This window comes from Didymosphaeria variabile (genome assembly GCF_027946475.1).
Source record: "Didymosphaeria variabile strain IMI 356815 chromosome Unknown scaffold_2, whole genome shotgun sequence".
Lineage (NCBI taxonomy): Eukaryota > Fungi > Ascomycota > Dothideomycetes > Pleosporales > Didymosphaeriaceae > Didymosphaeria > Didymosphaeria variabile.
Genome location: NW_026611621.1, coordinates 3761686 through 3786057, shown reverse-complemented (window position 1 = coordinate 3786057; position 24372 = coordinate 3761686). Strand labels below are relative to the sequence as shown.

General features: G+C 55.2%; 8 protein-coding genes across 8 annotated transcripts; 4 read left to right on the top strand and 4 right to left on the bottom strand.

Annotated features, from left to right (window-relative positions):
- Window positions 1–9: 9 nt before the first annotated feature.
- Window positions 10–1190, top strand: N0V89_002953 (uncharacterized protein; the record flags this gene model as incomplete). The annotated part of the gene is made up of 2 exons (XM_056211757.1): window positions 10–17; window positions 92–1190. 2 exons carry the CDS (start codon window positions 10–12, stop codon window positions 1188–1190), a joined length of 1107 nt encoding a protein of 368 aa, XP_056075230.1.
- A 1367-nt stretch (window positions 1191–2557) lies between these two features.
- N0V89_002952 (uncharacterized protein) lies at window positions 2558–4046 on the top strand (the record flags this gene model as incomplete). Its single annotated transcript, XM_056211756.1, has 2 exons — window positions 2558–3559; window positions 3633–4046. The coding sequence occupies 2 exons, from the start codon at window positions 2558–2560 to the stop codon at window positions 4044–4046; spliced, it is 1416 nt and encodes a 471-aa protein (XP_056075229.1).
- A 536-nt stretch (window positions 4047–4582) lies between these two features.
- N0V89_002951 (uncharacterized protein) lies at window positions 4583–5740 on the bottom strand (the record flags this gene model as incomplete). The annotated part of the gene is made up of 1 exon (XM_056211755.1): window positions 4583–5740. The coding sequence occupies one exon, from the start codon at window positions 5738–5740 to the stop codon at window positions 4583–4585; it is 1158 nt and encodes a 385-aa protein (XP_056075228.1).
- A 1965-nt stretch (window positions 5741–7705) lies between these two features.
- Window positions 7706–10911, bottom strand: N0V89_002950 (uncharacterized protein; the record flags this gene model as incomplete). Its single annotated transcript, XM_056211754.1, has 3 exons — window positions 7706–10569; window positions 10651–10794; window positions 10854–10911. The coding sequence occupies 3 exons, from the start codon at window positions 10909–10911 to the stop codon at window positions 7706–7708; spliced, it is 3066 nt and encodes a 1021-aa protein (XP_056075227.1).
- Window positions 10912–14021: 3110 nt separating this feature from the next.
- On the top strand, window positions 14022–14951 carry N0V89_002949 (uncharacterized protein; the record flags this gene model as incomplete). Its single annotated transcript, XM_056211753.1, has 1 exon — window positions 14022–14951. The coding sequence occupies one exon, from the start codon at window positions 14022–14024 to the stop codon at window positions 14949–14951; it is 930 nt and encodes a 309-aa protein (XP_056075226.1).
- A 630-nt stretch (window positions 14952–15581) lies between these two features.
- On the bottom strand, window positions 15582–16442 carry N0V89_002948 (uncharacterized protein; the record flags this gene model as incomplete). Its single annotated transcript, XM_056211752.1, has 2 exons — window positions 15582–16211; window positions 16293–16442. The coding sequence occupies 2 exons, from the start codon at window positions 16440–16442 to the stop codon at window positions 15582–15584; spliced, it is 780 nt and encodes a 259-aa protein (XP_056075225.1).
- A 484-nt stretch (window positions 16443–16926) lies between these two features.
- On the bottom strand, window positions 16927–17571 carry N0V89_002947 (uncharacterized protein; the record flags this gene model as incomplete). Its single annotated transcript, XM_056211751.1, has 1 exon — window positions 16927–17571. One exon carries the CDS (start codon window positions 17569–17571, stop codon window positions 16927–16929), a length of 645 nt encoding a protein of 214 aa, XP_056075224.1.
- Window positions 17572–20516: 2945 nt separating this feature from the next.
- N0V89_002946 (uncharacterized protein) lies at window positions 20517–22758 on the top strand (the record flags this gene model as incomplete). The annotated part of the gene is made up of 3 exons (XM_056211750.1): window positions 20517–21259; window positions 21315–22036; window positions 22082–22758. 3 exons carry the CDS (start codon window positions 20517–20519, stop codon window positions 22756–22758), a joined length of 2142 nt encoding a protein of 713 aa, XP_056075223.1.
- Window positions 22759–24372: the final 1614 nt, after the last annotated feature.

The window sequence follows — 24372 nt, the reverse complement described above, 5'->3', positions numbered from 1 at the left end:
ATCCGAAACATGACCAAGTCTGTTTCAAGTTCCCATCATCACTTTCCGATCCCAGATTCGCATCCTTGAAAAGTTTATTAATTGCGAATAGGTGGGTCGTAGGGTTGGCGCTACTGGCCGATACGGTGCCGCAGGAGAGGCTCGCGCAGGCAATGGGATACGTTGGAGCCGCCATGAGCATTGGTATACTAATTGGGCCACTACTTGGTGGTGTGGTCTTTGACCGCGCGGGCTATAGTGCCGTCTTTGGCATGGCATATGCCCTGATAGGACTCGACGTCATTCTCCGCTTGCTACTGGTCGAGAAGAAGGTCGCTGCGAGGTGGAATCTAGAAGCCGGTGGCCGAGGGTGGAACCATACTGTGGAGAGTGCGGAGGAGGGAAGTAACGGAGTGGATCAAGACTTGTCGAACGATTTGGAGAAGGACCTCGTGAGAAGTTTCCCAACAGATCCCGAACAAGGCATTCCGAGACTGGCCGAGCGGACGTCACTCGAAGCCAGCAGTACACCACCAAGACTTCGAGTTCGCGATCGACTACCGCCTCTTCTCTCACTCTTGTATTCCCGCCGTCTTCTCGCAGCACTATTCGGAGCCATCATGCAGGCCGGCGTTATGACAGCCTTCGACTCCGTACTCACCATTCATGTTGCGGACATCTTCCACTGGTCCTCAACAGGCGCAGCTCTCCTCTTCCTGCCCATCGTCATACCATCCTTCCTAGGTCCCATCTTCGGCTGGCTCAGCGATAAATATGGAGGCCGCTACCTCGCAACTCTTGGATTCCTCTGTGCATGCCCGCCGCTGGTCTGTCTACGCTACATCGACTCAAACACGATCAACGACAAAGTGCTCATATGCGCACTACTATTCCTTGTAGGACTGAGCCTGACAATGACCTTCCCACCCATTATGGCGGAAATATCGGCTGTGGTGGAAGCAAAGGAAAAGAAGATGATCGCGAGCGGAATGCGTGGCTACGGACCCGGGGGTGCATATGCACAGGCTTACGCTCTGTTCAACATGGCATTTGCTGCAGGATGCACATTGGGACCACTGCTTGCTGGGTTGCTTGTAGAACAAAAGGGTTGGTCAACCATGGCTTGGGTACTTGGTCTGCTGTCAGCGGTCGCAGCCGTGCCGACCTTCTTTTGGCTGGGCGGGTTTCTGTTTGCCAAAGCCCCTGAATGATTAGATTCAGACGGAGATCGACGCTCAAAGATAGACTGCGATAACATTGAAAATGCAAGGATGGAATGCCGCAAGAGATGAAGCCATGAAGTGCGTATCAGCTTTCTGTGTCGAGTCTCGTCGCGACGCCGTGTTAGTGAAACTAGATTCCGTGCCTGATTGGAACAGAGGATTGTTTCGAAGACCAACTTGAGGAATGAGGCAGGTGGTTTAGGATTGCGTTGGTTGCACTGCACGCCGGCGAACGGTAGGCCGCAGTGGGTCGACCCAACCAAGACGCAAGCGAAGTGCTGCTGTTACATAGTCAACCGTGGAATCACTGGGAGACCCATACGATGTACGCACGGTAGTGTCGGACCTGTAGTGCTACGGAGCTTCTGTGGATGCGGCAGTGCAATTACGGCCTGTGTAAGTTCCTGTATCGCGCGACATGCTCTGTCCCAGAAGGTGGAGAGAACAGGTGAGGTCCTAGCGATAGATTGGGGTATTCGCTACTATTAATGCGTATAAAAGCATGAGAGTGTCGTGGAGTCCGCGTCCAGGGTGCGTCCAGCGGGCGCCTCGTCCGGGCGCACCGGGTGCTACTCGGCGGACGGCACGTGACGTGTTTCAGGACAAATTGTGACAGGCGGTCGCGTCCAACAGGGGAAGGCCAACGGTCGCGCAGGAGACGCTTCGAGGGCGATCGCTGCTGGCGGTGCCCGGTGGGTGCCATTCACGGCAGGCGTGTGGCCGGCCGGTTAGGGACGAGGGCGTGGATCTGCAGGCGGTGGCTACGCGAGGCCCCGAGGGGTAGGCGGCGCATTTTTGGTGCATTCTTCGGGCTCCTGTGACCTCATCGCCAAGCGACGCAGGGCAAAGTTCCCCAGGCGCGCTTTAAAACATCCCTCAGGCCAAACAGGCCAAAACAGCCACGGCATGAGGTTCCAGGGGAGAGACCAACGGCAGAGGCGCAAACAGCCGGCCAGCCATGCGGCCTGGTGCGAGTCGTGTGTGTCGTGTCCGCCCGAGTCGCGTCGACACCGCCCACTTGTCCTTGGGCCCTTAAGGCATTGATCGCCCGCCTCGGGATTTGCATCGTCGACTCTGACCAGAGATGAAGATCGTCGGCCCGTCCTCGGACTTGAAAACCATTGTCCTGCCCACTCCCAAAGCCCTGTACCACACGCTCACTCGACCACTCTCACTGACGCCCTACCTTCGCGCCATCTCTACAACGGTACCGCGCCGTCGCCCATGGACCCGGACCACACATCACCCACTGTCTTTTAGGCTCGCTCGCGACTTCTATGCATGCCACGTCTCTCTTTCCCATCGTCGTTCCTTGAATCCGCATGGCAAGGCGCTGTGCCTTCCAAACAACCACCATGCCTCACCGCACCTTCCTTTGCCGCCTAATATTCTGCGCCGTCTTCTCAGTCTCTATCATTAACGTCTTCAACGGAGCCTCCTCGCCCTCATTTTTCCTCCGCTACTCCAGGCCAGCGGCGTCCCTTCAGCACGATGTGGTATGTCCGCAGTCAGAACTGGCCGACGATGTGCTGGTGGTGCTGCGGACCGGGGCTACCGAGTCGCGCCAGAAGGTGCCGGTCCACTTCAAAACGACTCTGCGATGTGTCCCCCACTTTATTATCTTATCGGATCTGGATGAGGAAATCGAAGGTCATGCTGTGCATGATGTTTTGGGAGGTCATGGAGGTGTCACGGAGAAGAACAGGAACGAGCACGACGACTTCAAGTTGTACCATCAATTGCAAAAGCATGGAAGGCAAAATGTCGACAGCCAGCGAATCATCATGGCCGAGTCGGGCTCCAGTAAGGGCGACTACTTGAACACTGGCAACGAAGGCTGGAAACTCGACAAGTGGAAGTTTCTCCCCATGATTGACCGATCTTACGAGGAGATGCCCAACGCGAAGTGGTATGTCTTCTTCGAAGCCGACACCTTCCTCGGCTGGAACAACCTGCTGGAGTACCTCGCCAACTTCGACGCGAGCAAGCCGTACTACATCGGCAAGCACCTCTACATCAACGACATCGAATTTGGGTACGGTGGCGCAGGCTTCGTCCTGTCCAACCCAGCCATGCGCAAAGTCATCGAGCAGCGCTCCATGCGCTTCCGCGACTACGAAGACTTCACCGCGACGCACTGGGTCGGCGACTGCGCCCTCGGAAAAGTCCTCGAAGACGCAAAAGTCCCTCTGCACCGCGCGTTCCCTCACTTCCAAGGCGACTCACCTGCGACGCTGGACCCCGCTACCAATAAAATCGACCGCAACGCCTGGTGCTTCCCCGTCATCACGTACCACCACGTCTCACCGTCCGAGATCTCGGACCTATGGCACTTCGAGCAGGAATGGTACAAGAGAGTATGTGTTCCCCGCCCTTGGTACACTAAAACCTGAAACGCACGAATTGTTAAGCTGACCTGCGCTACTCTAGCACGATATCTTACTTCGCCACCGCGATGTCTTCCGTGAGCTCGTGCGCCGCAGAGTCGGCGCGCAGGTCGCAGGTTGGGATAACTTGTCGAGTGACAAAGAGTACAACGCGCACGACCACGGCAGCTTGTCCGACCCGCTCGAGAGCAATGCCTGGAAGAGCTTCAAGCACTGCCACGCCGTGTGCGAGAGCAAGAAAGACTGCATGCAATTTTCCTACGAGCCGGGCAGCTGCTCGATCAACTTTTCTTTTCGTCTGGGTTATTCCAAGCCAACGGAGCGGGTCACGTCCGGTTGGATGACGGACCGCGTGGACGACCTCTTCGTTGGTCTCGAAGCCAAGTGCGGAATAAGGGATTGGTTCAGCCCGGCTGAGGGGTCGCACATACATGACCAGCAGCGGCGCAGAAGATAAGTGGAGGAGAAGAGAGCCTTGAATGCTCTATTGCATAGATTTGGCGTTTGGTGGACTTGAGCGTTTTTGCATTGTAGAAAGATACCCAAAAGGCAGATGGCGCCTCAGAAGCGCAGCACTCGCTTGTAGATAATAATACCTGGCCTGCACTGCGCATGGCTCGATCGACTGGATCAAAACATATCAAATCAACGTAAAATTAAACCTTGACTTCCAACACGTCTGAGTGCAAAGGCTTAACATCCACCGTTGCGCAAGAACCTTCCCCGCCAGCCTCGGCCAGTCTCGAACGAGCCCTACTCTAGCCCACACCGCGCTACAATACCCTAGGACGCCAAACAAAAAAATTCCCTCGTCTGATATCCCCACCCGTGGCTCAAGCCGTGGAGCGGGTCCCAGCAAAGCCTGCTAGCCCCCACACCGTTAACGCCTCGTACCGCAGACATGGAACATGCTAAAACAACGTCAAAGAAAGACTAAACAGCGAGATCGGCTGCTGCCTGTTCGCAGAAAGGTCGCACATGCTGCGATGGAGGCTAGCCGCCAGCCATCAGTAACCCCATCTCCATGCTGCCAAAATTATTGGTCTCGTGGAAGTTACTGGGACGCTGGGGTGGTTGAGGTGGTGAAGAAGATTCGTGCGTGTGTGGCGGCGACTTTGGCGGCGGTGGTTCAATAGCCTGCGATTCGGGGGATGGTTTAGAAGGACGAGCGACGGAAAGGGCTGCGCCACTCGATGACTTGGACTCAGACTTTGCTGGAGCTGGTACTGAAGCCGAAACCTTGGGAGGGCTGATTTCGGGTTTAGTAGCAGGCGGTGATGCCTTCTCGCCTGCCTTTTGCGCAATGAAGGAGTCAACCTTTTCTTTCATCTGATCGACTTTGGGAGGCGGTGGTGATTTCGTCCCTTGCTTTTTACCATCTTCTCCCTTTTCAGGCGTCGTGTTGCTGGATGTCCTTAGATCCTCCGCCGCTACTTGCACCCCCGGTGATGGCTCTGCCGCGGGCGATGCTAGAGGATTCACACTCGCCTCCGTTGGCGGCTTGTTCGTCTTCACTATCGGCGCCTCGATCACATCCCCATTCACATACGTCTGCTTATCCACCTTCATCTGGTCTTTCATTTCTTTGCCAGGGGACGCAGGACCGGGTGGGGTGTCGACCCAGCGGTTGGGGCTGGCATCTTGAAGGGCTGGTTTGCTGTGCTGTGGTTTCACTGGCTTCACTGGCTTCACTGGCTTCACTGGCTTCACTGGCTTCACTGGCTTCACTGGCTTCGGTGCGTCGATGGTGGGTGTGATAGCTAATGGTTCGATGAGCGCACCATTCGAAGGTGCTTCGACCTGCGCCTTCTGCGGTTTCTTCTCCTCTTTGCTCGGTGGCGAGGCTGGTGGTGTATGTCCCATGTCTTGCATGTTCATCTTCAGCTGCTCGGCCAGGCGGTCCTTCCAGTCGTCTGGTAGTGTTGCGCCTCCACCTTTGGAGCCCCGATCAGATGTTCCGTAAAAACTGATACGTGAGACGCAACCATATTGCATGCAGCGGAGTTCGTTTAAGGCGCAGATGGTGAGGACAGCGATGAGGATGAGGAAGCCGATGCGGGCTTTGGCGCGGTGGCGAAGAGAGGTTTTGCGTCGGACGGGAGTGGGCGAGGGAGGTGCGGAGGGTGTCTTCCAAGGGCTGGGGAGCGGCATCTTTGCTTTATTTGTTCTCTCAAATGGAGGAGGTTGTGGAAGCCTGTCGAATGCGCTTTCAAGCAGTTAGAGGTCTTAGGTCCTTTCTGCTGTTTGAAGGGATGTCCTTGAGTGCCTCTTGGCTTGTTACTTTTAGGGCTCAGGACTTGGTTCCAGTACCGTCCCCTCTTCCCGCTATCGCAGACAATTGGCGTAGTCTATGAATGTGTATTAGTCGAACAAGATCGAGCACGCGCCCCCACCAGCAGACAGTTGGAAACGATATTGGCAAAGCCAAAGATGAATGACGTCGCCTTCGGATTTCTCATGAAAAGGCAAGTCAACGCACTGAAAATTGCTCCTAAAGCATCAGCTAAGCCGGATATCACGTAGATTTGTGCTTCCGATGACATGCAGCGTCTTCGATTCGCGGACGGGTTTCTTCTCGGTGTGATCAAGGGGTATCGATCTGCTGGCGGCTTCTTGTCGTCTTGATCAAGGACTCGAGGTACAGGAAACTAGTGACGTCTATTGCAGCAATGGTGCTTTAGCTGACAAACAATGGCTTGCCGCGAGGTATTCGTTGGGAGTGTGAACAGGCGATTTTCCTTTTGAGGGGCTTCCTCACATGACTGGCGAAAGATGTTTGCCCAGGTGTCTGTGTTGTAGGATAAGACGCTGCTGCTGTATCGTAGCCAACGATCTGAGAGAGTTAAATTTCAAAAGTGCTCGTCGAAGTCGGATGACAGGTGGCCGGATAGAGACCTCGAGCTTGTGGTGTCACGATGGCGTACATGCAGGGCGCAATTCTCACAGGGAGCCCCTTCTTACAAGGAATTTCCCTCCCCTGAGTAGTTTCTTTCCCTAGCCCCTCTTCACCGCCTACTTATCGTCCCCTGCCTTAGGGTAACTCGCAAGTAGGAATGAAACGGCCGCAACTGACAATCCCACAAGTAAAGGCCCAGGAACTTAGGTATGTTTCCAAACACCTGGCAGCGCCAGCCAGGAGTGAAGAGAATCCTTTCACGAAGGCGGCTCGCTCCGCTCTGATTCTGCTTCTTTGTTTCGAAGTCTATTGGAATGGAGTACTCGACTGGAATGGACGTCCCTGGCCTTGGCGTGGTTGGGCAAGGGGTGTGGAACTATGCGTCCTTCCTGTCCTTGCTTCTGACGCGGTAGCGAGCGTATGCGCTGTAGAAGTTGGCGTAGGTAATGTAGAGGAGGAAGGCGATGTAGACAACCGTGAAAAAGACTGTCGCTTTCTTGATGTGTTGCTTCGCGGGGGTTGCAGTGGTCCTTTTGCTTGTGCTGAATGTCTCCAAGAATTGCGTTTTGATATTCCTAACTGTGGAACCGGATGCAGAGCGCTGGTGCGAGGCGCGGAAAGACATTTCAGAGACCGGTGAAATGAGTGGCGGTGAGGAGTACGAGGACGCTGGATATGGTTTATGAAGCGAGACGCGCGCTCAGGGATGAGATTATCGTTAAATGGGGTCCAGCGAAGTCGTAGTGGTTGGGACTCTCCCTTGTGGTTTGCGTACGTTCCACAATGTCCAAGATCGTCGGGATCTACCCGTCAGAGTAATAAGAAGGATATCTTTGTGGCACGTTGATTTGACTAGGCACCGTATGAAGATGCATGCGTACAATTACATTCGCGCTATCGCGCCTCTCTCCTTCTCGCATTAAGTTGGTAGATGGTATAAGTATTAGTAGCAAGCACATGAAAACAAAATATCTAGACCATCGTCATTCAACGTGCAAGATCATCATATGCGGGGGCTTTCCAAACATCGACGATGAACATCCAAGACCTCCCCCAAGAAAAGCGCTGAATTCCCAGCTCTTCTGCCCAAACCCTAATATAGACTGCGACTGGATTCCATAGTCTGTCTCGTATCTTGAAGCTGTACTGAATTACGAAGTGATAACAATATACGGTCGAAAGAGACAAGTGGGAGAATATAATGTTGGTGGTTGCAGGTCTCAACTAATAGAGATTAGACCGGGCGTGAAGCTCGTTTTCGGCTTGTGTTCAGCCTCTGGTGAGGGTGGTGAATCGACAATTGGCGGGGGCTGTGGTTCCGGATCAGCGCCGTTTTCTGCGTAATCTAGGAGAGCTTTCGCGTCATCGAGTCCTGAGATAGCAAGACCTTGCTTTTCGTCTTCCTCATGTATGACACTTTCCTGGATGCTTTCCTTCGTGCTCTGCTTGCTGTCGATGTCGAGGGATGCATTCTCAGCGTCATCGTCGTCCATGAGAGCAGGAGGTCGTTGACGCATAGCCCGAGCTTTCTCAAGCGAGATCGTCTTCTGTTGGTAGGTGGTCGTGATGGAGAGGCTATCGTCCCTATCGATAGTAGCCTTCATCAGTGCAGCCATCCATAGGCGGCCAACCTGGATGCTGTCGACGGCAAAGTAGTGGACGATTGGTTTGGTGAATTGTACACCTCTCTGCAGACCTGCACGTGGAGGTACAAGCTTGAATATGAACATACCGGCCATGTCTTCTTCGATGACATTGCTGGCAGCGGAAGCAGCGGTTGGAATGGTGGCACCGTGCGGAGACGATGGTGACGACGCCGCCCGAGTAATGGTTGCGTGGAATCCGGTAATTCGTTCGTTGTTGGCTGGAAGCACCCGGTGTGACGAGATATCAATCAATCCCTTCTCTTCCGTATCGTTCTCCGTGTAGAAGTAGGAAAGGCGTCGACCACGAAGTACGAATAAACGTGTCTTCCACGTGGTCATCAAGCTTGATGACTTCTTCTTCATCCATCCACTGTAGTCGCAGCCCTCCATGGCTTCTTGAGGAGTGATTTGTTGGCGGCCTCGAAGGTAAGCGCTCGTGCTGTGCTTCTTAGCCTTCTTCCTGCCATCTTTACTACTGACTGACATGCCCGTCGATCGCTTGTTCAGGTCAGGAATCTCCAACGAATTCGATGTTCCAGAGGGCGTGCTTGACCCTGTTCGGGTAGGTGATTGCAGGGGAGATTCCTTGATTGGAGAAGCAGTGATGTCTCCAGAGCTGACGTTTGCTCTTTCTGATCCTGTGACCGCGTCGGATATAGCACGCAGACCCATGCCTCTTGATTTCTTCGAGAAGAATGAATGCGAATGAACAGGGGCTGCCGGAGAAGGCGACGCACGTCCTTGCGACGACGCTTCACTCCCAGGTATGCGAGGAGAGCTCGCGATGGCATCGATGCTCGGGGAATCGAAATCTGGTAGCTTGGTCACCGTAGGAGGCCCATCGTTCATGGGCTTCAGGGGTCGCACGAAATCGAAGTTGCTCGAGCTGCGATGGCTCTTGATGCTGGAACCGAAGTAAGCCTTGGCAGCCGCCGACACAGAGCTGGCTCCGTCAGTTGCGGAATCCGCACTGCCAATCCTGCTGTGCCGCCGGTTGTATGTAGCGCGACGGCCATCTTCGGTCCTGAAGCTAGGGTTGCGAGAGTGGCTTGGGCTCTCCCTCTTACGGAGTACGTTGCGTGCTTTGCGGTTGTCGACCTCGCCCCCAGAGAAATATCCTCGGTCTAGATCACTTGCTGTCATTTGGCTTATGCCAGATTCGCGACGGCCGAATCCATTTTCATCTGGACTGGTTGGGGCTCCGTAATGTGAAGAGGATGGTCTTCTGCTGTCAGATTGTGGGGAGCCCATCACCCAGCTCCGGTCGAATGAAGGGGTCTTCTTGTGGGATGCCGATGCAACGGGTGGCAGTTTCATGCCTCCCGCAGAGGTAGGTGTGGGCATGTTCATGGTCGAGTCGATTGACGAGTGCCTCCGATTATGGTTCATGCTTCGGACTGAAGCAGCAGAAGGGCGCGTAGGTGTGCCAGGCGTGGGTGATGATGGTGTGAATTGTGTTAGAGGCGAAGTTGCCTCCACTGGGGGTAACATAGAGTGGCCTGCAGTCGAGTGAGCTCTAGGGAGCGGCTGTTTTCCGTGCATACTCTTCATAAACTGTCCATCTCTCAGACTGGGTATCCGGGGCAAAGGTACTGCACTCATCGATGTTGCACGGGCTCGAGCAGCAGGATCAAGCGCGGAGTCTGCAGGGCCGTCAAATGTCGCCATGGCTTTTGCAGCATCCTGTGCATTCTTCACTTCTTGCTGCAGTGCCTTGATCTTCACCCACGTTCTCAGCCGCGGTCCGACTGGGCCTAATTCAAACTCTTTCAGGAAGATGGTAGCCTGGTCCATTCCTAGGAGTGCCTCACCGTTGATTTCTTGCTCTTTGAATATGTCACAGTGCTTCTTCTCCACGCCCACGTCTTCCAGGTATTCTGCAACGCGCGCCGGAGACCAGTTGATAACTTCCTGCTCTGTGTGCAAGTTATGCTCCTCCTCTTCAGTTTCCTGGCCGTTGATATAGGACAGTCTGTGGTGGCTGCTGTACTCGCTTCCAGAGTCGTTCGAGGGCATGGGCCTCAGCTCCTTTCCAGCAGCACTATGACGCGGGGTGCTCATATCCGTAATGTGCTCATCGATGACGCTGAGTGTCTCGTGCATGACCGGACTTGATATGGTGGTCTCTTCCTCGCGCGGGACCTCGCCACTCAATGTCTGCCCAATGCTCCTCGGCTGCACAGACAATGACGATCTATTGGCGGCGGCTGCCTGCGTCGCAGAATTGGTGGGAGGGATCTGAAGAGGTTGTGTGCTAGGAGCCGATTCGTAAGGGGCGGCTTCGTTGGGGTCGGTCAAAGGTAGCGGGGCAGACGTAGGCGCGGCATCCACGTCGACAGGTTGCAGGGCATGCTGGGCGGATTGCGCTACAGGCTGCGAAGGGGCGCGCTGATGCAGCGCGGCCGTAATGGTTGGCTTCGGAGCAGGGCGTGTGTAGACTGTACGAAGGTTAGTGGGACCTTCTCTAGAGCCTGCATGCAGCTCATGAACAACGAGGTCTCAGAGTCCTTTGCACGTACCCTCGGGGAAAAGGCCGCTGTCGCCCGTCTCTGTATTCTTTCCCAGGAACCACCCATCACCGAAGTCGTCGTCGCGTTCTATCAGCTCGACGCGGTCGCCGCGAGTCAGGGTGAGCTCGTCGGGGCTCCGAGCCTGGAATTCATCTACGTCCACGGTCAGCACGTTGCCCTAATCCCGGTACGAGTACAGACGCAGCACTTACGCACGACGAGGAGCAGATCGCCCGGACGGACGTTTTCGGTGGGCGACCTGGCGGCCATGGTGGCTGTCAAGAGACAGGAGTGTGTGAGAAAGATGGAACACTAAGGAGACGCGACGTTCACCGTGGGCCCTGGTGAATGTTGACCATGATGCAGCCACAGGAGGTTGGCGCAGCGGCAGCTCCAGACGTAGAGGGCTACGGCCAAAGCGGTCGGGTCGGACGAGATAGGAGGCAGCGCGGGGCAGCCGAAGCGCGGCGGGCTAAGTATAGAGGGCGAGGGCGCAAACAGAGGCAGCTCTTTGTCGTCGCGAGGGTGCTGGCGCTGCGTGCGGAATCGTGGCGTTGATTGAGGGGGCTGCGGACTGCAGGAGGAGGATAGCGTGCTGTTGGGCGAAGACTGGTTGTGCTCCCTGCAAGTCTCCCATGAATTAGGCGACGTAAATGCGAGCCAGAGCCGCTCCGGCATGCGTGACAGGCATCGCAAACGGCCAAATTGCCGGCATCGATCCCACTGCTTGCGAGAGGAATCCTACGTAGGTACGCCCGTGCCGAGCACTGCGACAGGCGGCTCTGCTTGCTCTGGGCGGGCTGCAGTGGTCTGTGAGGCACTGGGATCGCCTTGGGGACATCTGGAGCCTTCGGGGCCAGGCGCGTTGGATCCCGTCCTCGTTGGCTTGGCGCCGTTTGTGCAACCACACTCGCGGAACTTCGACTTCTCAGCGCAACTTCCCCCACACTGTCGTCGCGCGCCTTCCTCCCTTCGCCCCCGGCCCTTCCCTTCACTGCCGCGCCTTTGCATCGCAGCTTCCACGCCCGCAAGCACCGCCAGGCCATGTTCTGATCATCGTCGCCTGCTCGTGCCCCCAAGCATGATCTCGCCCGAGACACCACGTCTACGGTCACTGGTCGACGGCGCCTTGCCACGGCCATATCACTTCAGACATCGAAGGACAAGGCCTCTCCGCCCAGTGTGACTCGGACATGCCCCGTGGAGGACGAGCCGCTCCGCCAGCAGCGGGCGAGCATGTCGCCACCCGCGTTACTCTGAGCCGTGCCCTGGGCAACCTGGGTGGGAGACAAAAGAGCTGGATGACCCCGGGACAGCCGTCCGTAGTCCCTTCGCACCCACCAGCAGACGCACCGCCTAGGAAACGTGGCAGACCTCGGCAATATCCCGAAGAATACGAACCAGTACGGCAGCCGCCGCCGGGAGTACCTGCCCGTGAGCAGCCAGCATCGAACTCGACCTCTCCTCAGCTTGCCAACGTCTTGTCACATCCATCCAATGGCCTTCCTGTACCTTCGCCTACGCCCGTCCTGCCATCCCCGCCTCCTAGCGAGGACGCCGTTGCAAATCATCATGCGTCGGCTGCTCCAGGTCATGGCCGACAAAGCGTGAATAACGGAGCATCGGGGAGCTTTGTTCCAGTCACCGGTGATCACCTTGTTAGAAACCCTTCCTACGAAGACTGTTTCCTCCAAGGCGCGCGACAAGCAGCCGCCGCAGCACCCAAGAGGCCAGCTGCGGGGGCAAGCCCACTGTTAGCGAGCAAACGAATCCGCCCTTCGCTCTCCGCCCAGCGACGGCCAGTTCCGCCGCCTTTGAGAACCTCAAGCGTCAACGTTGACTACCAGGACTTTGGCCGGCATGTCTCAGCAGGTCAGCTACAGAGCGCGAGCCCAACGGCCAATCAGCCCTTCAGCCCCGTCGTAAGACACCCGAACAACAGTCAGTCACCATTCCAGGCACCTCTCCAACAAAACGTCGCTCCGCAGCGCATCCCAAGCCAGACTCGTGTTCACACACAGAATAGCCCATCTCAAACTGTTCAAAGTCCACTCGGTCCAACGCGCCAACCACCCCTTTCGGGTCAAAATGCTCAGGCGATCAACGCGGCCGCCCCAGCAGGGCCACAAAGGCAGAGAGACTTACTCGCGCACAGTCTACAAGCGATAGAACACTTCAAATCATCGAACGACCTTCAGCAAGAGTCTTCGGATCGCAAACGTCTTACAGCTCTGGAGCTAGCAGCGAGACGAATGGACTGGGAGTATTTGATAACGCATCTCTTCTATTGCCTACTGACGCTCAATAAGGCGGCATTGCCTGATAGTATCAGGAAAAGCTCACACGCGGGTAGGACTGAGCAATTCCTGAGCGAAGTTCTTGACTTGAATACCGCCTTGACACCCGCCACGAAAGCCTTCTTTGTTCAATTTCCCCTACCACTGCATGAATGGGCCCTGATCAACCCATCCCAGTGCCGCATCGATGTCGAAAACTTTAATAACTTGATGAAGCGGTCCGCCAATTATTTTGCGTTGAAAAGCAAATGTGATGAACGAGATCTCCCGCCCACGATGCATGAGCTAGTGTTTGATCTTGGCATCAGATCGAAACAACTCCAGTCGATAGTATTCATTGCCTCGATCAGACGCTTGTGGTTCAAAATCGGGCTTCATTTGGGAGCCATTCTCAATAATTACGAGAATGAGGCGTTACGGTACTTGTCAACGATGCAGGAGGCATTTAACAGTCGCCTACACCAGGGATTTGACTTGGATCGCGATCGAGAACTAGAAATGCGGTCTTGGGTCGACTTTTTCAGGGGCCTACGCTCGCATTACGTTCCTTTAGCCCGAGAAGATCTACAGCGTATACAGGCAAGCCAACAGGTACCAGTTCTAGCGAGCCAACATGCCCCAATAAGATCCCCGCCCCACCAGCAACCACTGCGTGTGTCATGGAGACACACTGAACAATCTTCACTAACACGACAACTTGTGTATCCCGATCCAAGATTGCCTCCTCAGTCGGCCCAAGCTGCAATACAGCAAGGGCGGGGACGGCCGCGAGGACGACCGCGACTTGCGACGCAACAGCCTCGCTCTCAGCTGCCGCAGCCTCTGCCCCAAGCTCATTCTCAATCACGGCCCGTGCCGGAACGGTCTATCCTTCCACCTCCTCGCCATTACCAGCCTCAGCAAAATCAACCCAACCCTGCCCGTTTCGGACTCCACCAGGCCCACCTTAGAAGCTCAAAATTGTACTCAACAACAGGAGAACGTCTGTATCTATATGCGCAGTCGTTCATAGGGGTGCCTCAACGCCTTGTAGATGCACGCAACAGGGTCGAGAGATGGACTTTCACCTTGTCGCCCGAGCAGATGGCAAGGATACCAAGAAACGATGCAGATGTAGCGGGAAGTCCTCCGGTTCGATTAGTGGACGAGAACAGCTTAATGCTTCGTCTCCGTTGTGTGAAGTGGGACGTTGCTCAGGGATTCAATGAGCACAAGTGGGCAACCAGCGACACCTCGTGGATCCCATACAGCTACTTTGAGCTCAACAAACAGCCTCTAGAGCAGCGCAAGAAATTACATCATGGGAAAGACCTACCGATTGAGCTCACTTCGCTGGTCAAAGAAGGTGATAATGTTCTGGAGATTGCCCTTGTGAGAGGGCCAGAAAACGAGCAATTTCGCAACTACCTTCTCGCTATCGAGATCCTCGGTGTCAAGCTTCACACAGCCTTGATGGAGGAGATTCTGACGAACAGACACGTCTCATCAGCGTTAATCAAGCAGCGTATCAAGGATAAGCTCGCCGGTTCCGCTGCCGACGACGATGAAATTTTGGTTGTGAGTAGCACTCTGAACATCAATCTGTTCGATCCTTTCAGCCGCTCGGAGATTTGTAAGATTCCCGTTCGCAGCAAAGCCTGTGATCACTTTGACTGTTTTGACCTGGAGACCTTCCTCAAAACGCGCAAGCGAAATGCCGACTCTACCGTACCGGATGACTGGAAGTGTCCTATCTGCAGCGGCGATGCTAGGCCACATCAACTTATCGTCGACGGCTTTATGCAAGAAGTTCGCGGCGAATTGGAACAGCAAGGGTTACTGAAGACGCGGGCTATCATATTGAGTGAGGACGGTTCCTGGAAAGCAAAACCAGAGGTTACGGAGGGTGTGGCTGATCATGATGATGACGATGCGCCTGCTAATCCCAACGGGCAAAAACCCCCCGGGCAGCAGAAGACAGCCGCGCCGCAAGTCACAGAAGTCATTGATCTGGGCGACAGCGACGAGGACTAGCTTTCTTTCTCATTTGCGTATCGCCTTTTAGAACTTCATGTTGGCTTCGGTGCACGGTATGCATTTCAACTTTGGCGTTCGCGTTGAAACACCCTATTTCCTTGGTCTTATGGGCACGGTCGGCATTATGTATATACCCCCTTTCTTTTGTTTGATGGCGCGACGGTACGGAAAACATAGGGTGATTGGGATTGTGAGATGGACGATAAGCAATGGAATTGCGGCATGTTCAGTACCCGCTTGGTGCAGATGAATGACATCCGACGGTCTCTTCGTTTTTCATATCCTACCCTGTGTGGAGTATGCTGCATAAGTGATTCCCCGTCATCCCGTTGGAACATGAACGCCTTTCACGTCCTACCAGATTTCTTCGTTTTGCGTTCTGCGTCCTCTACGCAGCCGGCTTTTCGGACTTCAAGCGAGTTTTTCTGCAGCTTGACTGCGTAGTCAGATGCCCAAGAGAGCGCGCCCTGCGCGGGCTGTATTGCACGAAGTGCGGTGCGGACCGATGGATCAACCCCTTTTGGGCGTCTTGACCCTTCACGCACCGCGGCTGTCGTACTCCCGCCATGTCAGGCCCCGCATAACCGCGATGAGGTCCAAACTCTTCCTCTCGTAGCTCCACTTCTTTCACCGCCTTCCTTCTCCTTCTCGTCTTCCCGCCTCCCACATCGCCACCAAACTCTCCTGTCCCTTGGCCAAGTGCGCATTCATCATCCTCAGCACATGATTCGGCGTGCGGTACGCATGCGGCGGCCGCTTGCTCACGTCGCTCAACCCAGCGTGCGGTACTTTTCTCGCCAAATCCAATTGCGCTACCGATTTCATGGGCGTGAAGTGTTTCCAGAACGGCTGCCGTTCGACGTAATCTTGGTGGACGGCGCGCGATCGGTCGACGGTGACCTGGAACCATCTTGACACCGTCTTAGCCTGCTTTTGCGGGGGCGCGAAGGGGAGTGGTGGATCGTTTTCCTCCCCTGTGTCACCCTCTGGTGTTGGGGATGTCCGCGTGAGGAGGCCCGAGGGTGACAGGATATCGTCTATGCCGGGTGTTGTTTGCTGCGGAAGCGTGGAGGGGTCGTCTTCTCCGTCAAAGGAACCAGAAATGGCGTAGTCGTCTGTGTCTTGTGCGGTTTTGGGGTCGTGCTGCGTGCGCTCGAGGGAGAAGCGGATGGGGGAGGCGTCGAGGGCGGCTTGTGCGGAGGAAGAGTCGCGGTAGATGAGCAATGCTGAGTTTGGCGCGGGGGAGTGGTATTCGAACTATGACCATTTGACTGAATTAGCTTTTGCTTTTTCCCTGTGAATAATTTTGGGTGGCAGAGTCGCGAGGGTAGGACGTACATTCATGCTGTAGTACTTTGAGATGTCGCCAAAGCGCTGAAGCACGCGGTAGATTTCGCGGCTCTCGGAGAGGTTTGTGGGGCGCGGACTGATGCGCAGATGGAGGAAGCGCTGGGCGAGAAGCTCCGCTGAGGCGCGTCGGACGGCCATGGTGAGGTGTGACGTTGGTTGTTGCGATCAAGGCCGAAGTTTGAAAAGTCCGGGTGGGTCCCACGAAGCTCAGGTACCGGTGCCTGGGGTTCGCAGATCGCGGAGTCACGTGGGGGTAAGGTAAGTCATCCTTCTCTGCCTCGTCTCGTGATGACCGATGCGTCAGTCACATCATAGATTTGAAAGTCACGTCGTAATTACAGAATGGGAAATGTATGATGTAGATGTGCTCGCATTCACATGCGTGTGAGGCTCAACCACTGAGGGAGCGCTTCTACCTAATCAATGACGGTCCTCTTCCAGATGCAATCTATGCATCGTCCTTGAAATTATAATAATGCTATCCCATAATGATAGTCTTTTGTACCCAGTCTCATTGGCTCTCAGGCCCCATGTGGAAAGCAAGTGGTATATAGCGCGCCCCAACCGACCAAACGAAATCCCAAACGCCGTCGCAATGCAGCAAAGCAAACAAAGAAAGCGATCACCTCGAGGGCCTCTTCGCAATCCTCGAGATGGAACCAGTCGACCTGCGCATACGGGGTCTTTTAGATACCCTCGTGCTGCCGTCGGGGCGGTCACCGGCCCGGTAAAATGGCAGCATGGAGCGGATCTCTTCTTTAGCCGTGGGCGCGTAGTCCATGCTCACGCCCTCGTCGTCCTCTGTCGGCATGGGCGACAGTGACTTTGACTTGGGCTCACAGACGTTGCACTGGTCGACGTCGATCATCTTCTCGACTAGCGAGGAGATGTCCTTGATGTGTGCCAAGTAGGACTGCATGCGCACGTTGGCCTGTCGCTGCATGCGGAGAGTGGCAGAGTTCATTCGCGCGGTGGAGAGGTTGGGCCGTTCCGGAATGTGGTTCTCAAAGGTGCCATGGTCGCTTGGGGGGGTAAGCGGTTCGTTGGCGGCTCTGAAGTTGGGGTCGACAATGACACGCAAGTCCTGCTTGGTGAGTGCCTGAGCGAGGTCGTTGACATGGCAAGGCGGAGGTGTGGGTAGTCGAGCGGGATACAGAAATGGCGATGTCGAGGTAGGCGAGACGCTGAGCGGTGGGGTTTCCGTCTGGTGTTGCTCAGGAAGGCGCGAGGGAGCGTCGAAGGAGAAGTCGCGGAACAGTGAGGCCATGGCGGCGGGAGCGCAGCGGGTGCTCGTGGCAGAGCGGACGGGACGAGTGTCGATGGTCGAAGGATCCGAAGTGTCGTATTATGGATATCAACGACGACTGGAGAGCATCGGGGCGTGGGATCTGGCGGTACATAAGAGAGAGGTGCCAAGGCGACGGCGCAGTTCCGGTGGTGTGGGTGAGCAACGGGCGCCCGCGTCCAAGCCAGAAGCGGCAACGCCGGGCTGTGAAGAATTGGACAGCAGATGTACGCCGCAGCCACTCACAGGCGGGCCTGCCCAGCGGTGGCGGCTTGGGTGCGCGCCGGCTGTGAGCAGCCGGGAGCACATTCCCACCACCTTCGCACCCACCACGACTCGCTGCGACGCCGGCCACTTCAAGTTACATCCGCACGGCCCCGCTCGCCCCAGAGCCCGCTGCAGCAGCGAAACATGGGCCGTGTAGGCTTCGCGGGGGACGTCATCGAGGCAGCAGAGAGACGCACCGGCACGACGCCCGGCAGAAGTGAACTGCAGGCTGAACAGCAGCTGGGGACGACGACACTGAGACCACCGCTGCACGCCCAGCCGCTAGAAGCCCTGCAGAAAGACGCCCCGGTCGTCATCGCCAGCCATCGCCCCCCAACACGCCGCCCGCTCCAGACTCGGCCACTTCGCCAGCGCTCCCTCACCGAACTCGTTAGCTCGCTGAGAGCCGCCGTCAAACCCACCACACGAGCCCAGGTGTTTCGAGCCGAGGACTAGCACGCCTCCTTTCGCAGTCGGTGCGAATGCTGAAGTCCAGGCCAAGCAACAGCAGCGACACATCATTTCTGGGGCGGGCCCGCACTGGTGGGAATAAGTCTTGCGCCCGGACACCTGCTGTGCTATGTGTCCTCCTCCAGCCAATCGCACCCTTAAGCGCTCTGCACTTTGCGCTGCTATTTTCTGAGCCGTCTGACCTCCCTTTTCTCTCCTCTGTCATGTCCTCGATACCCGGCGCCCTGGATCTCGGGCCTTTGCCTCTTTTCTTATCGATGCCGCCAGCCCTCACTAGGATAGGGGCCGCTGCTCTCTCGTTTTCTCTCCTCACAGCCTTGCTGCACTTCCTGGAGCCTAGTCGAGGCTGGTTTAGCCCCCGCATAACGCCCCGACATCATGCACGTCGCTCGATGTTTGGGTTCCTCTCATCCACTACATCGACTTTCGCTGTGGCCGAGCACCGTTTAGAAGCCCGTCGGTGTGGCAGTGGATTGACCCTACGTTGTGTTTAGCTACACTATTTTCTCGCTATCCAGCATGGCAGTGCACCCAATCCCGTCGCGAACACCATGTTTGCCCATGTCGGTGGGTGTCGGGACGACCACTCAGCTTCTCGAGACGACCCTGACCTCCTCGCGCTACCAATCTACCGACCACAGCCGCAGCAGGCTGCTCCTTGTGTCGTATGATTAACGTACTGCACCACAGAGCTGTATCTTCACCGCTACCGTAGCCCCAGCTTCTGGTGGGTTACAACAAGCGAGAAGGTGCTCCGACAGGCGTATATCACGTGGCCGTATAATCTCCCTTTTCGTCCAATTGCACATGCATCAACCCTTGACCCACTTGCCCGACGGGCAATACCGCCAAAACGCCCGGATCTTATAGTGTCTGAGCATCGTGGTAGCTAAGCAGGATGAGCTAGTCGAACGCCACATAATCTCTCCTCCAAGTACACGCGAGTAATTGACCGGACAGTCTTTGTGTAACGCGGTTACAGTCAGCTATAGTGCGCTCATTTTCCAATCTTCCCATCATCGGCCTCACCGTGACTACTTCGATCCAATCATCATACGTGCAAGAGCTATCTGCTGAAGGAAGGGTTGAAGTCTTCTTGAAAGGCCATCGTGATATTGTCTAGAGTCAGTGCTCCACCATCATCTCGACGCAGGGCCAGTGTACACAGCTGGCCTTGACAGTATTTCTATCGAGATGGATTTGCCCGCCCGTGAGCATCAGCAAATCACACCACGTTCCCACACGGCGCGATGGCTTTCACGGTCCATGAACTCTTAATCGACACGCATATAGGTTTCAGCTAAAATGGCTAACCGTGAGTTGGACCGTCCTCATCTTTGACTCCGCTCGCGGTCGATGCTCAGCTGCAGTATGTTTCCAAGCTTTCAGGCAAATGTGAATTGCCGACTGCTCACTATGTCGGAGTCCGCGACGACACTCGAGCAGAACTCAGCTGGCTAACATATAGAAACACACTCACTAGTCGACTGTATTGGTCTATCGCTGGGTTCACCGGTTGAATCTCCTGGCCTTCTTACCAACCCGCTACGCGTTCAAGTCTTCCAGCGAATGAAGTTCATTGAGAAGGCCTGGCTAAAGCGAGCACTCATCAAGATATGAGACGGCTGTTACAGTCTACGCATCGGCGTCCGCGACAACAGTCGAATGGGGCTCAACTCCCAAGCTCACTTGTCGCTGCTTGTCTTTTCTTTGATGATTTTGAGGCTTCACGTGCAGTTCAAGGTACTTGACCTCTTTTGGTGCGTCCTCCCATACTGCTACCGTTCTGCACTACTGTAGTTCCCCCCCTTTACCCACTCTTGATCGCTTAGATAGGTCTTGCTTTGTTAGTGAGGCTCAGGAACGCATGTCGCACGCCGCAACCCAGGCATCGAGATGCAGCTACCGTCAGAAAGTCTTTGTCTTGCCCATCGTTCGTGTTTTCTATCTCTGCGCCTTTGTCTTTGTCGCGCAAACATGCTCCACGGTATGAGGTCTTTCCTAACCCGGCTACGTCGATCGTGAACAAAGAACACACAACTGCGCGTTAAAAGCTACAGACCAAGACGATTTGCTCTAACGTTTGCTACACTGTTTAATTTTAAGCTGATCAACTGTTTGAGTTCGAGCCCCTATAGTACCCGGTTTATTAACGCATCACTCGTATAATATTTCTTGAACACGGCAGGATGGCACAATTCTGGGACAGCATCAGCAGCGCGTTCGGCCGCTCACCCAGTCTCTCAGAATCTGCAGACGATTATCTCCCACCTACACCAAGCGGTAAGCGTAAGGCCAGCACTGCACGACGACCAGCTCGACCGAGCAAAATCCGGCGCCATAGCACTCCGCGCTCATTCCTTTATGAGGAGATTCCTGAGGAATATGAACAGAGCCCTCGTATTACGGGCTTCATCGGGCATAGGAATAGTCTGGACCGCGAGCCGCTTGGACGTTCCTCTGCACGAAAAGGCTCGGCATATGGAGGGTCGCGTACCAGCCAGAGGCGCCATTCTGAACCACAGGACTCAGCGTACGGGGGCTCTCCCACCTTCCAGCGCGGACCACCATCAACCCCCTGGAGACGCGGTTCGATTAATTCGCCTCGACAGCCAGGCGTGAGCTATCTCAGCGGTTCGAAGAAAGTCGTGGAGAGCGTCTTTCCCACGGTTACACACGGTGAAGTAGCAGAGTCGGAGAAGCCTGTGACCACCGAAGCAGTCATACAGGCTCAAATACTCGCGAATTACGATGATGACTCCGATAGTGAGCTCAGTGAGGGTGAATGGGGTCGCAAACATTTCGGACCAGCGCCTTGGGTCAGGCAACAGCTCCACATGGAGCCGGTAGCTAGACCGGAGGATCATTCCGATGACCGGTTTCGACTGAGGGTAAATCCTAAGTTCGTCGCAACACCTCGTCCTGAGTCCCTGTAAGTCTCAATGTGGTGATGCTCAGGGATTTCAACAGCTGACACTTTGGCATAGCCCCGAAAAAGGCACTGGGACGCCTGGGCCCAAGCTTGTATTGTCCTCTGGGCCTGACACCAAGTTTCAGCCTGTCTCCCAGATTAAGCCTCCCATATTGAAGAAGCCTGTGAAAGGGACGGCTGTCAAGCCTGTCACCAAGTCTATCACCAAACCCGTCACCAAGCCCGTCACTAAGTCTACCATCAAACTCGTCTCAGAGCCTGCGGTCGAGCCTCCTGAGCACATCAAAGAACGGACAGCTGCGCCCTCGCGGCGTCTCCGCAACATCATGAAAGAATACGGTGAGCACCCTAGTTCATGTGTAGGACAGGTTCTAGAGGAGCTCCAAGAGCCAGTTTATTCGCTCCGCGATGTCGAGGTCCGTGACATGATGTGGCAGATTCAGGATGGAATGGAAGACATTGCAGGTTTCTTCAAGGGCAGCTTACCTGCATCTTGGGCGGAGAGCAAAAGCAAGACCCTGGCCCGGTTATATTTCGACGAGGATATGAGGGACGTGTCGACGGCGCGGGTCATGAAGTGTGTGGCAGGCGGCAGATGGAAGGATGAAGGAGAATGGCACGACATCTTTGCAGACACCAACAAGAGACGTGCACTCGTATGCGGCATTATCGGCAATGTGCTCGTCGAGCAGGTCTTCAAGCACCCCTTCTTCGGCGGCGACGAACAAACTATCGACGCACTCTTCAATGTTCAAAAAGAACTCCGAGAAGACGAAGGTAAGCACCCCTTCTCCACTTTCCTCTCAAACTAATCCATCGCAGCCTTCGCCCGCAAATTCGCCAGTGCCTCGCTCCTCCGCACCCCTCTCTTCGGCAATCCCCCAGACACCAGCATCCTCGAGCCCCCAGAAAACCTTACCAAGCACGTTGCGGCCGTCGTCGCCGCGCTCGACGCCCACCTCCGCCCCCTGCTGCACAGATTCCTTCCTCTTTTTCAAGGCCCGAAAGCCAAGGACAGCGTCCATCTCCTCTTCATCGAACGCCTCACTCGCCTCGTCGGCACCGCCGCCCTCCTTTCCCTCCAAATGGCCGCAGATCCTCTTACAGTGTATTACTTCACTCCAGTTGCGAAAGGCGATCGCTTCGAGCCCGAGGCGCACGAAGCGGTCAATGAGAAGGACATGGAGCGTACGCATCCGCGCAGCCTGAAGACTACCTTCCCTTCTGAGGAGGCGAGGAGGCGCGCAAGGAATGATGAAGCGGTCATCAGTATGGTGCTCATGCATGGGCTCACTGCGTATCGTAAGGGCGGGTGGGAGGCGCCGGAGAGTGATCCGGATTGGGATGGGGAGATAGTTGTGGGAAGGTTGTATGCGAAGGAGGAGTATGGGGAGATGGGATATAGGGCGAGGTTGTTGACGCGTGGGTGGGTATTTTGTAAGTGGGGGAGGGCTGAGAGGTTTGAGGGCGGAAAGGTGGGTGTGAAGAGGGGCGAGTGAGGAGGGAGAAAATAGAGCAGATTGGGGTTGCTGTTAGCTTTTATTTCCATTGCAAGTCACTTTTAGTCTGCAGTACTTCAGTAACTCTCTTGGACCAGACTTACTGTCCCTTAACTTGAGATATGATAGCCGAGCAGTACTTCAATGAGTACTTTATGTTATAAGTACTTTACTTTCCAATCGTAACGTTCTTCCTTGGTCTATGTACCGTTTTTAGAAACAATGCAGCTATCTCTTACGGTATTTGAGATAGAAAAGTTGGTCTAGGCATGGTAGTAACTGTCAGTGTAGTAGCGATTTGACACTGAAATCTGGTACAGCCCGTTATCGATGACCTCTTACCCTACGTCCGGATTTCGATCGCTCTCACAGCATACGGTGATAAGTTACCAATTGCTGGTACATCGTTTCCTGCTTTGTACCTTGCGCGGTCGCTAGGACTTTACTTGGAGGTATCGACTTGTTATGCACTAATCGTCGGGGTTGAGAGGATCCTGTGCTGCTCCGTGAAGAATAGCTTCGCACATGGGATCCTTCAAGGTTGAGGGGACGAGAGATAGCCCGAAGTATCCTAAGGTATCATTTTCGATGACGCCTGGCCGTTTCCCCCCCTCAGTCACATCGCGCTGAAGCGGTAACAAAACGCAACTGAAGGATTACGAGGTCTATGCTTTTACACCTCATATTTATCAGGGCTTGTTGATAAGAATAGCGGAGATTAAGTTGAGAGGTGAGTTCGACGGTCTGAGAGAGACCACAGGGTAGCAGAGATTGCAACCAAGGTCGCTGGCCTTATTCAAAGGCCCGCTCACACACCAAGGGTCTTTTACATACCTGCATACCGTGTAGAGTGAGCACGACCCAAGATTCCTTACGTATAGTGTACGTCGAGGTGCATCCACGAATGACTACTGAGTAGGGTTGCCGACCGTGGTTTGACTCAAACCACTAAGCACATTGGCAACGCTGATGAAGTGGTGTAGCTGGAAGGTACACCCGCGCCAGTCAGGGGTATTCCGCTTGTGCGTCTGCTCGGCCCGATACCTTGCAGGTTCATCGTGCGCGACAGCGGTGGCTCTTCGGTGCTCAGGTGTTTGAGAAGCCGCGAGTGACACGCTGTTCGGCTCATGAACGACTCATAACGTGGACGGTGGTCCGAGAATCATGTATGTGTTTCCCCGCGCATGGTCATCTGCTCAGGCCGTGAGAAAACCCGGTTGAGACATGGTCATTTCAATCCTTGCAAGTGACTCGAAGAGTCACTTGTTAGCCACGCGTTTAGCTTGTCCATTCGATTGTCAGCCGCGAGGGCTCTGGAAGCAGGTGTGGATCGTATGTTCGATCGGCAGCAGTTGATCGTGGTAAACGGGCAGAACTTGAAAAGGACGAACCGTGGGCAACTTTGTGGCCCATGGCATCCTGAAGATCTCTCCAGGACTCCAACGAAGTTGGCACGGTGATGTTTGTTGTCAACGTTTGTCATCCTAGAGCTCCTTCGACAGTCGATGTTTGCGGCTGTGTGTTCCCAATCCACATGCGCCCCCCGTACAGGGGGTGCCCGTTTGCTTGTCCACGGGTCAAGGAGGGTCAGTGGTGAATGCATTTCAGTTTTCG